The sequence below is a fragment of the Abrus precatorius genome, unplaced genomic scaffold (genome assembly GCF_003935025.1).
Source record: "Abrus precatorius isolate BTA unplaced genomic scaffold, Abrus_2018 Scaffold7, whole genome shotgun sequence".
Taxonomy (NCBI): domain Eukaryota; kingdom Viridiplantae; phylum Streptophyta; class Magnoliopsida; order Fabales; family Fabaceae; genus Abrus; species Abrus precatorius.
In genome coordinates, this window is record NW_020874417.1 from 30,339,911 (window position 1) to 30,352,999 (window position 13,089).

General features: G+C 32.1%; 1 protein-coding gene across 2 annotated transcripts; it reads left to right on the plus strand.

Moving 5' to 3' along the window:
- Positions 1-1,756: 1,756 nt before the first annotated feature.
- LOC113871195 (GATA transcription factor 8-like) lies at positions 1,757-5,186 on the plus strand. Of its 2 annotated transcripts, XM_027508110.1 has the most exons (4): positions 1,757-1,936; positions 2,223-2,281; positions 2,734-3,007; positions 3,936-5,186. In XM_027508110.1, exons 3-4 carry the CDS (start codon positions 2,756-2,758, stop codon positions 4,746-4,748), a joined length of 1,065 nt encoding a protein of 354 aa, XP_027363911.1. In that variant the 5' UTR covers positions 1,757-1,936; positions 2,223-2,281; positions 2,734-2,755; the 3' UTR covers positions 4,749-5,186. The 2 variants fall into 2 exon arrangements, with proteins under 2 accessions (XP_027363911.1, XP_027363912.1); XM_027508111.1 differs by lacking the exon at positions 2,223-2,281 and having other exon boundaries at positions 1,827-1,936; positions 3,936-5,179.
- The last annotated feature ends 7,903 nt before the right edge of the window (positions 5,187-13,089 follow it).

A 13,089-nucleotide genomic window follows, 5' to 3' on the forward strand; every position in this document is an offset into this window, starting at 1 on the left:
ATCTTATATAAAGACGTTAACAATCGAATTGTATGTAATTTTATGATGGATTCAAAATTTAAATTTAAGAAGATTGGTTGAATTTTCTATTTAGACACGAATCTCTTTTGAAAATTGAAAAAAATAGCGAAGTATAACAGTTCTACAACATTTTTGTTTTTTTAAACGTATAGCTTAAATTAAACCCTTAGTAGCCTATTTAAAAACATAAAATATTTACTAATTAAGTCAAAATTTATCAACATTAGCCTTTTTCTTTTGGTCTGTTTGATGGTATTCTCCGGAGCATAAGTGCAAATCAAATTCTCAATTTAGAAAGTGTAATTAAATGAAATAATTTTCAAAATAACGATTCCCAAATCTTAATCAAACAAAAACGTCTAACATTTTGCGCGTTTATCGAATTTGATAATGTTAATAAATGATCTACAATAGATGTAGAAAAAAGGAATGAAAATGATTTTGCTTATTAAAAAAATACTTTTATTTATGAAAAAAAAAATAGAAAACCAGGTAAGGCTAACAGAAAAAAGGAGTTTGTTCAAATTAAAAAAAAAACAAAAACAAAAAAAGTTTCTAGAACTCCGTTTTGTTGGTTTTGATAAGAAAACATGGAATTTTTTATTTATATTCAAAGCTAGGATTTTTGAAGCGCCATATAGTATTCAAATTTGTCTTGTGACTAATTTCAGGATTGTCTCTTTCTTGATTTTTCTTAACAATAAAAGAAAAAAGAAAAAGAATTTTCCATAAAAAAGACATCAATTAAAATGGTCAAAATAAAAAGAACTTATTATTTGTCAAACATGACATGGCAGCGGTTCGGTAAAATCCAAACTTGGTAATATTCGTAATTTTTCGGATAAACAAGGGCAATTACGTCATGACATTTATTTTATTTTCACGACAATAAACAATGTAAAATAAAATAAAGAATTTATTAAAAGTTCTTAATTAATATATTAAATGTTTTCTATAAAATAAATAACCCTATCCAAAATTTTATTACCCAAGGCAGCGTATAATACAGAAGAATCATCGTTTTCTGAACCCGAACCAAAACCTGTAACTTGTAATAAACACTTTCCGTGTACGTTACGCGCTTCGAGGAAGCTCATAAACTCTGACTTTTGAGCATTTTATGGTACTACTTTACTGCAAACCTAGGCAGTAAAATTTTTGTTTTATTAAGAAAACAAACACAAACAATGTCTGAAACAGCGGCGGTTAAAGCCTGACAAATCCAAGTGCACAGCTTCTTCTATTTATGCAAAGCCTGTGGCATCCTTAGCTTCTCACTCTTTTCACCCTTTTTCTCTCCCTCAAATCAGTGTTTGCAAATTGCACTTGACATAAGCTAAGGAAAAAGGTAAAGGGTATTTTATTTTCCCTCAAATTCTAAGCCCCATTTGGTCATTCAAAACCCATTTCTGTTCGGTGTTACTTTTATGACATTTTCTTTTAATTTTTTAATTGGGGGGTGGTATGGGAAAGTGGTGGATGGTTGAATGGAAATGAAGATTGTTATTGCGGGGTGAAAGTCCGTGAATGGAGGAAAGGGTGTGTTGGGTGAGAGAGAGGTGTGGGACCTGTGGGTAATTTGAGGAGAGAGAAAGTTTGGGAAAAAGGATGAGAGAAGACTTCAACATCACGACAGTGAGGGGGTAGTAAAAGACAGCTAGCAATGAAGGAGGAGCCTCACCTACCAGTGCCCATCACATTCTCTTTCTTTCTTCTTCTCCCTTCATAACCCCCCCTTACCATTTAAGCCTTCTTCACTCTCCTCTCTCTCCTTTCAAAAACCCCTCCCTCTCTACTCAAACCTCCCCATCACATTCTCACACCGTTTATCTCTTTCTTTTTGTTCTTCATTTATTGGCAAAGATTTCACCTTTTCCTTTCATTCTCATCTCAAAGAAAGGATTTTTAGCTTCAGGTTTGCCTCTCTCCGGCATTTTCTCATTTCCTTCACAACTTCGAATTTTCAACCTTGCCCAGAATGAGAAACACTAGTGTCGCCTAGCTCAATTTCAATTTTAAAAGGAAATTCAATTTGAATGAGAATGAGCAATTGGGGGTCTTATCATACCATGCTTTGTTGTCATCCTTTTTCTAAACCCAAGTTTAGCCAAAAAGAAAGAATTAAACAATGTTATTTTGTGTTTGATTGTGCGTTTAATTTCCCACTTGCTTATTTCCTTTTTCTTTTCAACATATTGCAGGGTTTGAATTGTGAAGTTACTCACTATCTCAGCTCAAGAAGTTACTCAAATTGAACAAGGTTAGCTGACCTTCTTCAACTTTACCACAATTTTCAGAATGTTTCCATTCCGTTGAATTGTTTCCGTGTGCAAAAAATGGAGTTCCATTTCTTAAAATTCAAAGAAAAAGGAGAAAGTGAAAAAAGGAAATAAGGATAAAATGGTGACTGGGACCAGCTCTCTCGCTGCACTCATTGCGTTCACAGGCTAAAAATCTTCAATTTCGGATTTTCATTTCATAAAAAGAAAGCAAATAATTAAAAATAAAAACCCGCGTTACCTTTTTGAACTTTATTTCTCCTTCCCTTTCTAATGATTTTCACAGAAAAATATTATATTCCCAAATTTGCAAAATTAATTTACGCCCTAATGGCTAACATGAGCCACATGCCTACATTCAACAAAAGCTGCTATGATTTTTTTTTCATTTTTTTAATCTTCTAATTTTCATTTTACTGTTTTATTTTCTCAGGAAAATTTCACTCGCCGAGAAAATGGTTGGACCAAACTTCATGGACGAGATAGACTGCGGCAGCTTCTTTGACCACATCGACGACCTCCTCGACTTCCCCGTCGAGGACGTCGACGGAGCAGCCGCCGCCACCACCTTGCCATCCGTCGCAGCCGCCGGGAACTGCAACTCGCTGGCGAGCATCTGGCCTGCCGAGTCCGACTCTTTCCCCGGCTCCGACTCGGTGTTTTCCGGCAACAGCGCTTCGGACCTTTCGGCGGAGCTCTCTGTTCCGGTGAGTTTCCTAAACTTGCAGTTTTATGCATTTTTGTTTTTTATTTAAATTTTTTGGCGCGTTCACATGAATTCCGTGAATTGCTCTGTAAGTTTATCACGCCCATGGTTTCAGTAGCGTGCTTTGTGGCCGTTAGATTGCTTGATCATGACAGGTGGTTCCATGTACGGACCTGATTGTCTGTATTGAAAGTTCCCTATTGCCAGCCTGTCACCTCGCGTATAGATAGCATGAAATTTTGGTTCTACTTGTGGGGAACATTGTTGAGTGATTGTCTTCACTTCATAAATAGTGGCTTTGAGAGTTCACATCTTTTTTTAAAAATTAAACAATTGGGATTTTTGGATGCATTGCAAAATGAGAAATTCCAAAATATCTAGACAATGGATTTGTTTTTTTCCTTAAAGGGTAGTCCAAGTTGAAATATTTTGAATTTAAATTTGAATTTGGAGACATCATTAATTGACAAAAAAAATTAAATGTTTCTAGAGAAGGGCATTTTAGTAATTTGGAGGACACTTGATTGTGTCGGTGACATGTGGCACACCATATACCCCTGCTCTCCATTATTTGCACCATCATTATTGGTTGTCATGTGATTTTGCATGTGATGATCACGTGATGTGACCCCCCACATAGGTAATGAGCATTGAAAAGTTGGCAACTCTAGCTAACACTGGTAGCCGATGTTTGATGATTAACTTCTTGATACGTGAGCAAGCACAAATTCGTATTCTTCATTCAATCTGAAGAGCTAGCACAGCATGTGTACCTTCGTTTGTGGAATGCTATGACGTGTTCTATGCCATACTAGGTTACATGTTTTGCTTGAATAGCAGTAAAAAGAAATTGTTAATGGCATTTGGATTTGACAAGGAAAATTGAAAATGTGGTTTGGATAATGATGAATTTGTTGTTGTTATTTCAGTATGAAGACATTGTCCAATTGGAATGGCTTTCCAACTTTGTGGAGGATTCCTTCTGTGGGGGGAGCCTTACAATGAAGAAAGTGGAGGAGCCATCATCATGCACCACCAAGGAGGACTCATCATCAGTGCACAACCAATTCCACACATCAAGCCCAGTTTCTGTCCTTGAAAGCAGCAGTTCCTGCTCCGGCGGGAAGACAGCGCCGCGCAGCCCGGAGATTTACATCCCGGTGCCATGTGGGCGTGCACGCAGCAAGCGTCCACGCCCTGCAACCTTCAACCCTCGCCCTGCCATGCAGCTCATTTCCCCTGCCTCCTCTTTTGTTGGGGAGAACATGCAGCCTAATGTGATCTCCACCAAGGCCTCTTCAGATTCTGAGAATTTTGCTGAGTCCCAACCTGTAACCAAGGTAGCAAAGCAAGCTTCTGGGGAGCCTAAGAAGAAAAAGAAAGTGAAGCTACCACTTCCAGTAGGTCCAGCTGATATCATCAATCAGAATGCTAATTCACAACCGGTTAGGAAATGTATGCACTGTGAGATAACCAAGACACCACAGTGGAGGGCAGGGCCAATGGGGCCAAAAACACTATGCAATGCATGCGGTGTTCGCTACAAGTCAGGCCGGCTCTTCCCTGAATACAGGCCTGCTGCAAGTCCAACCTTTTGCGCATCCTTGCACTCCAATTCCCATAAGAAGGTCCTTGAAATGAGATGCAGGGGTATTGACAAATCTGGTTTTGCAACCCATTCAGCTGCCTCACCCGAACTCATTCCAAATACTAACAGCAGCCTCACCCTGGAGTACATGTGAGGAAGGGAGTGATCCTAGTTGGAGATTTCTCTTTCGTTACCTCCCTCTAGAGTCATGTCTTGTGTTATTTCTTATTGATATTTCATTTCTTTCGTTCATTGGTTTTTGTACAGGGTTGGACTGGGGGAATAGGAGCAATAGATGATGATCATATTTTAATTAGCTGTTAGGGGAAGATTGTAATGATAAGTGAAGAAAAAGGGGTAGAGATATGCAAGTCAAAAGGGTAGGGTCTTAGGTCTAGTAATTGTAGGTCCCTTAAGGTCATTAGGAGTTGGTGTCCCCGTTGTCTTTTTTTTTTCCCTTGGAATTCTTTTCATTTTTTCCCTTTTTATATATATCCCTATCCGTGGGAATTCTTTTTGCAGTTCATTTGTAGCAAAAATTCTGAGTTGAGTAAGAAACTTTTAAATTTATAATGTTGCGTTTGCTGTGTTTCAATCACTTGTCTCGTTCTTGGCGCATCCTCTCTTAACATCTCTTATTTTTACGTAAAACTTGAATATGAAGTGTTTTGAAAGTTGGAGAGTATCGTGATGATTGCCAACACTGCAGTATTAGATTCTTGCCAAAGTGCCTACATTCTATGCTGTGAAAAAATGGACCAAAAACAGGCATTGACGCCAACTGTTTTCACTGTGCCAGCATATTCTGAGTGCTAATTGCTCATAAAGGATAATTTCTTCCTTCAACAAATAAGGATGTTAAAATGGCAATGTGGAAGTTTTCTATTTCATATAAATTTTTTTTGCAGTGATTAAATGAATTTGATATTGAATGTCATCAGAGCCGAGAAAAAAGAAGAAGATTTGACCCCTAATCTAGAGAATGGGCAATTTATACAAAAGAAAGACACATCAGTTTCTTTTATTAAGTAAACTACTTATATTGGTAGATATCTACCAAACCAAAAGAAAAAGTAGAGGGTGAAAGAAATGATGATTCTAATTGGTTAGACCCATTCATGCCTTGAAAGGTAAGGACAATGCTTATGTATAAATCTTATTATGGTTTTGAGGCTCTTTCTATAGGATTTGGCAACATGTCATGATCTCTCACAACTTTACAACTAACAATAAATGATGCTTTGCTGGTAAACTCAATTGATTGCTCATATAAATTTCAGTTGCTTGAACTTCTCTAGCTGATATGATGTTCTTTCAAATATATACATCACCCATATTTTAAGTTATGCCTGAGCTTAACTACTTTGATTAAATCTATAAAAGGACAAACTTCTCCAACATGTTTAGTTTTTATATGTAGTCTAATCGCCAACTTGACCCGTGAGTGCTTTGGGCTACTGAACAGACCATCTTAATATATATGTAAGAATTGGGTCAGTTTCATTACCAACCCCTTAGGTCTAACCAATCTATTCTAATGTAAATCTGTTTCAAGTTCTCTATCAAACTTGGGTAGGTCTCAGAAGAGTGAGAGCAACTTCTTCCAACTCTTTGAATAGAAAATGACTACATATTCGGTCCATTTATTAAATGGTTGCCGCAGATTGTATGTCTCCAATTCCTGAAAAAACTATACAAGTTCCAAGTTAGTGACAAGCTTGATTCTTCTTTTCAAAGAATGAGTAATGACTTCAGCATAAATGATTATGTATGTGCTCTAGAAGATGCAGCTATGCTTGAAGTGTAATTGCACAAATTGCCTTGTGACTTAACTCTCGGATTGTAATTGCGCAAATGAATTGATTTATTCAATGCATAGATTAGTGTCAACGATTATGAGAATCACTTGCTGCTAATGGGCAATTTCACAATTAAAAAAATGATGTTGAGTTCTACCAGACACAATTGGGTGGTTATGTGAAAAGATTCAGTTGAAGACATTGCTCTAGCGTAGCTTATACTAGCTAGTATTAATTATGGGAAGGAATGTTTTTGGGTTTCATTCTAAATTTCAGATCTTAAAAATTTGCAAAATCAATTTGACTGATATAAGTTTTGCAATAATTCCTACCATTTTTTCAATTTCCTACTTTTAGAAACAAAGGAATAATCCTTTGTGGGTTTTTCTTTTTTCAGATATTTTGCTCGATTTTAAGGACTGTTGCGTATGAAACATTTCATTCGAATCCAACTACGGGACCATTTTACGCAAGAATAAACAAAAACCAATGAAGCCCAACAATAAAGAAATTCCACTGTTATAAAGTCCAATGTAATTGGATTATCAGAACTCCATTTTCAAACGAAAGGTTGTTGTTCAGAGATTGAACCAGTCCACTCTGTTCCCATCTCCAACTTCACTATGGGCCAAAAGATCATCCCAAAATTCTACTCAAATACATTTTGGTGCCACTGTCCAAGTTCTCTATCATTTTGTATTGATTATTATAACTTCTAGCTCCTTGTATATATATATTCAAGGAACTAGAATATGTCATTCGTTTAAATTTAGTCAATAATAAGCTGTCATATGAAATGGATTTAATAGCACTCAATAAAAAGTATAAATGGTGCAATGAATATTAAAAAACAATTAGAAGTTCCAAGGAACAAGAAAAAAAAAATATGGTTATAAAACTTATTTGTCAAATTTTCAGCTTGCTTAACATAGGTTTTCTAATCCATAAAAGTAGTCTAAATAGTGACCAGACCACTAATTATAAATAATTATAATTTTATAAAATTATTTTAGAACATGGGATGCATGACGTCAATTATCAACCAGCAACTCACATGACATTGGTCTCAACCTTGAAGACGAAGTTATTCTTGTTCATTTTAATTCTTCTGATACGTTTTCGTTTGTAATAAATATCGTCCAAGTTAATATGTAAACAACTATTTTATCAAAATATGATTAAAAGTTAGAGTAAAAATCTCTCATAACTGTGTGTCTGTGTTTGTGTTTGTGATTTTGAGATAGAAATCCAAATTACATGCTAATGCATTGTTAAATGGCAATATTTTTAGTTCAGTAAAAAATACGAATAATATGATCAAAATGGAAACTGTAAACAATATCAAATCAGGATAGATAGATATATCTTGAGAAGGTGGACTAGGCTGAATTGAAGGGTATAAAATCCACAGCGAATATGATAATTAAATGGTCACTTTTCCCAATCAGAAACAGAGAAGCGAGAACGACGGCCACGGCCAACGGATCGGCACTGGAGGAGGCTCCGGCGGCGTATTACCACATGCAGCATTAATCAACCTTTCATACTCATTATGACACCCATATTTCAATCAATATTATTGCCTTCACCCTCTTCCACATTCTCCTATTTTATTTATCATTTTTTTAAAAAGCATATTTAAGTACATGTATTAACATTTTTTGTTTATTTATTAATCTTTACATATATGCTAGCAAGACAATTTTTTTAACACACTTTATGTGATTGATTTATTTTTTAAATGATCATTTTACAAAGCAATTACTTTCACTTATTAAAAAATAGAATAATAAAAAATGTTTAATAGTGTGTTCAAAATAATATATTGTTAACATTTTTCATGTTTATCATAACTAAACTCATGTTTGTTCCTTTAAAATATACATAATTTAAAAATACTAATTAATTCCTTTGAGATATTAGTTAAAATAAAATTTATTTATTAAATATATTATTAATATGCACTTATTATAATTTTCAAAACATTTTAAACCTTAATTTAAAATATAACTATGGTTGAATTGTAAATCTACTCTTTATCCCCATATCGACAAAGTTTTTGTCAGATATTTAAGATTTGGAGATCAAACTGAAAATGCAGGGAAATGAGAATGTTAGGCTGCTAAAATACTGTGGATATGGTAATACTCTAAAATCTCAATTACGATGCTTTGTTTTTCTTTGACGATAATTACGAAGGTTAAACAAATTCATTAAAAATAATTTTTAATATATATTAAAATTTTATGAAAAAATAAATAAATAATTTTATTTAAATTTATAACATAATTTATTAATACAATGTGATTTTAAATAATATATATAATTTTTTAGCGTACACCTTTAGTCATATATTAAAAAAATTTGTTATAGTTATAATTATTCAAGCCAAAAAGTAGTTTTTTTTAATGGAAAAGAGTAATTTCAAAATGTAATCAAAAGTAAATATAAAAGGTTGATTGTTTTTAAAAGAAAAAAGGGATGTGAATACAAACATGTAGATTATATACTAGTTATCAAAATGGGTCAAATTATGATATATATATATATATATATAAACGAGTCAAAGCTACTAAACTGATTCATTTAACCTGCTAAAAAATATAAATTGAATTTGAAAAAACTAAGCTCGAATTTAACTTAGTCGAACCTGTAGGCCTTAGTTTTTTTAAATATAAATTTAATCGAGTCTACTAAATTTATTGGGCTAGAGTTTTGGATTTTAGATTCAACAAAAATCAGGTTATACCATCATTGTGACTAGATTAAATTTTTATATATACTTGAAAAATGAAAACTAATTTTTGTTGTTCATGCAAAAAATAAAAGCTAAGTTTTACTCGGTAATATAAAGATATTTAAAAAAAATAAATTAAAAAAGGTCAATGAATTGGCTCGAGATCCACAAAGGATTGAATAAGTGTCGATCAAGTCATAATTAAATAGACAAAATCTCTGGCCTAACATTTTATTAGCCCACAATGGGTTGGCCTAATCAACAACCCTAAACAATGTCATTGAAGCAAGTTACCCCTATATTTATGTCCAGTGCAGTCACTACATAGCTCACTCCTGCACTCTCTTTAGTTTCAGGGAAAAAATATTCAATAGAAAGGGGGGGGGGGGGGGGGGGTTGTGGAAATTAAAAGGGGAAGTGATGAGAAATTAAGTAATATTTTAAATTATTTAATATAAGAAAACATGAAAGAAATTAAAAAAGAAAAATAATATTTTGTTGCAAGGACGTTTATGTTTCGAACTAAAAAATGTCTTTAATTAAAAATAAAGAATATAATATCTACAAAAGAGCATAAAGGAAAAAGAAATTATTTCCTTTGTCTCTGATTTTCTTGGCTACTCTAGAGAGAGATAAAAATTATATGGACCCACATCAATAATTCTTCCTCTTCATTTCTAAGATATTTCAAATAATGAAAGAGGTTTAGACAACAATTATTTTTTTTTATTTTGGTAATATCTATTATAACAAACAAAATTCTACCATCTATATAATATGAAGAGAAGAAGACTGTGAACACACTCTGTCATATAAGATGCCCATGCAATATAAGAAGAAAGGTGTCTTTCAATTAATGTTCCTCTTTTCAGATAACAAATTTTACTTTTAAAAAATTCAATTATAGCGAGCCATGTTTGTTAAAATCATAAGGATATTTTTATAAATTTTTACAATTGTAAGGACTTTATTATTATTTTAAAAATCATAAGGACCTAATTAAAATTTTGATAAAATTATAAGGATTAACGGATTAATTTAACAAAAAGTACATTATAAATCATGATAAAAATATTACGTATATTGATATTTTTTTTACGTTTAATTAAGATTTTGTTAGGAAATTAATTAACATTCCTCCACACTTGAGTAGAAAATAAGCTACAATTCATTTTGCACTATAAAAGTAAAATATTTATTTAATTAAACAGTACTTAACGTAACTCTGAAACCGACACAATTAAAACCCAAGAAGATGATGTAATACCTTGAAGTCCTTCCAAAGGAGAATTAAAACTTGTTACGAAGACGACGATTAAGTGTAATCTTGATAATGGTTAGTTATACACATACATGGTTGTTTCATGGCAAATTATGCTTTTAAACTCTTATAAAACGTGTTATTAGCTATAAATGTTGTCTTGAGCTGCTAACTACTCCAGCTTCCCCCAACCTTTCGATGTGATATCCTACCACATCGCTAGACAAACTGTGAATGATTAAAGGTTTGTTTTTTTTAGATACAATGCTGGAAATTGACCCTCAACTCTGTTACATGTTTCCTTAAATTTGTTTTTCTCACTGTTCATACACTATCTTATATGATTTGATAACATCCACGTTTGCTTGGTGCATTCACAAAGCAATAATCCTTATAACACAACAATTTCCTCTTCGACTAAGATTTTGGGTTGATCGTTACACAAAGCTATAATCCACATCCGATTTATTTTTAATATAATATTAGGGTTTAATCTTGCAAACTTTATATATATATGCATAGCAGTTAATTGGTAATGAGACATAGATTAGATATATGAAGCTTAATTTTTATTTTTTTTTGCTATTATTATGAAGCTTAAATTTGAAGCATAGGTAGTGACCTTTTAAAATATATTTAATGATGCGGTCACATGTCAATGAAAAAAAATTATACTTTGTTGATAATTGTTGTAAAAGGAAAGGTATTTAATTAAATTAAAAACGCATAATTAAATAGTAGCGTAAATGCATTTAGCTTGTCTTGCTTGCATATATATATATATATACACACACATGTGAACTTGACAATTTTCAAAGCAAAGTGTTTTTTTTTTTTTAATAAGTATTAGTTTTTGAAATAAATCTATCAAAATTAAATAAAATTATATCGATTGTACTGATTAATAAACGACCCTATCCTATAATATAATATAATACCCTAAATATTGTAGGAATGTCGCCATCTTCTCCAGGACATATTTTACATTAGAAATATGTTCTCATCATTAATATAGATATATATAGAACCAAAAATAATTTGTATGTCTAAGAATCTTTCTCCACTCCTTAATAAAATTGATGTTATGGAAGAAAGATGTGAAGTTGTATATTTATGCTCTTTTTTGCAATGGAGACCTTTGCCTCGGGATTACACGCGATGTATTAAACATTAATTAATTGGATTGTATACAAATTTGCAATTAAAAAAAGAAAGAAACATCATTAAGACTCTAGACTAAATTTTATGTGTGGGAGCTAGACAACAAAACAGATTACCTACAAAGAACTATTTGGAGGATATATATCAGACAAAAACTTGAAAACAACATCATGTTCTGGAGGGCATGCATGTTAGCTACTGTGTGGCCCTCATCAAACTTCTAAAGACGACATTGAAAAGACTCCACAAATTATGCACTTCACTTAAACTGGTCACGTTATTTCATGTGAATGATAAAATTTACGAAATTTCATTTTTTAAAATTATTAATCAAATGTACTAATTATTTTCTTTTTAGTTCACTTTTCCCCCAGAACTTTTATAGTTGAGAAGTAAAGAGAACATTATTGTTATAATTAATTAAATATTATGTTAGTGACAAGTTGCCAATCTTAGAGTATTGATTTAATGATCAAAGAATAAAGAAAAGAAATTGTATCAATAAATTGATTTACTGCCACCCCACATACATTAAATAAATGCCCTGGATCCTTAGTTGTTTTTCTTTTTTTGGGTCCATTAAAATTTAAAATGGAGTTGACAGCTAAAGTCTATTGTTTATGAAGTTGGTGTCTATTTTATTACCACAAGTTTTATTGATCTTTTATTTCAGGTTCATCCGTCAGTTTCAGCTTCGTTTTCGCTGCATCTTCTTCCAGTGGTTACAATTTATTGTGCCCATGAACATAAAAACGAAAAAAGGAAAAAGAAAAAAAAGTTTTTCAGGCCAATCAAATGCCGTTCGTGCTCTTAAATTCTAATTTATTTATCCCAATTAATTTGTAGGAGAGATATTATAACAAATATCTTGGATTGAGTACATGTATCAAATGGGAAAAAAATGTCTCCTCCCCCCTTATAAATGTGGTGGGATCAATCCACCTATTTTTTTTTTTCAAGTACAATTTGATATTAACTAATTTAAATTTTACGAAGCCTTTCAAATCTTTTCAAGAAAAATAATTTAACTGAAAAAAAGTTGAATTTTATTTAATTAGAAAAAAAAAACACGTCATGTATCATCTTACGTTTAATAAATTAGATTAAATTATGTGAATGTAATAAAAAATTGATGAAAATATATTTTCCTTTAAAAATTGAATTTAGGATTTTTTTTTCAGTTTTGACCAATTATATGAACAAAGTACGCTTATATCTTTGTGTCTTTCTTTTATACAAGAGACTAATTAATATCTCTCAGAATACAGCTAAATGTTAAAGTAAGGACTTCTAACAACGATTTTTCTTTTATTCGTATTTTTAAATAATATATATTTTTAGTGACAAACTATCATTTTTCATATTACAGAAATGAATCTATTAAATTTATCAGAGATAATATAACAATTATACACATGAATGATTTAAATAAGTTAATTATTATACAGCCCGATAATTTCTTAATTACTACAATTGTATGATTATTTGAATACTTGAATACAATTCCAAACAAAAGACATTATTTGCAAAGATTTTA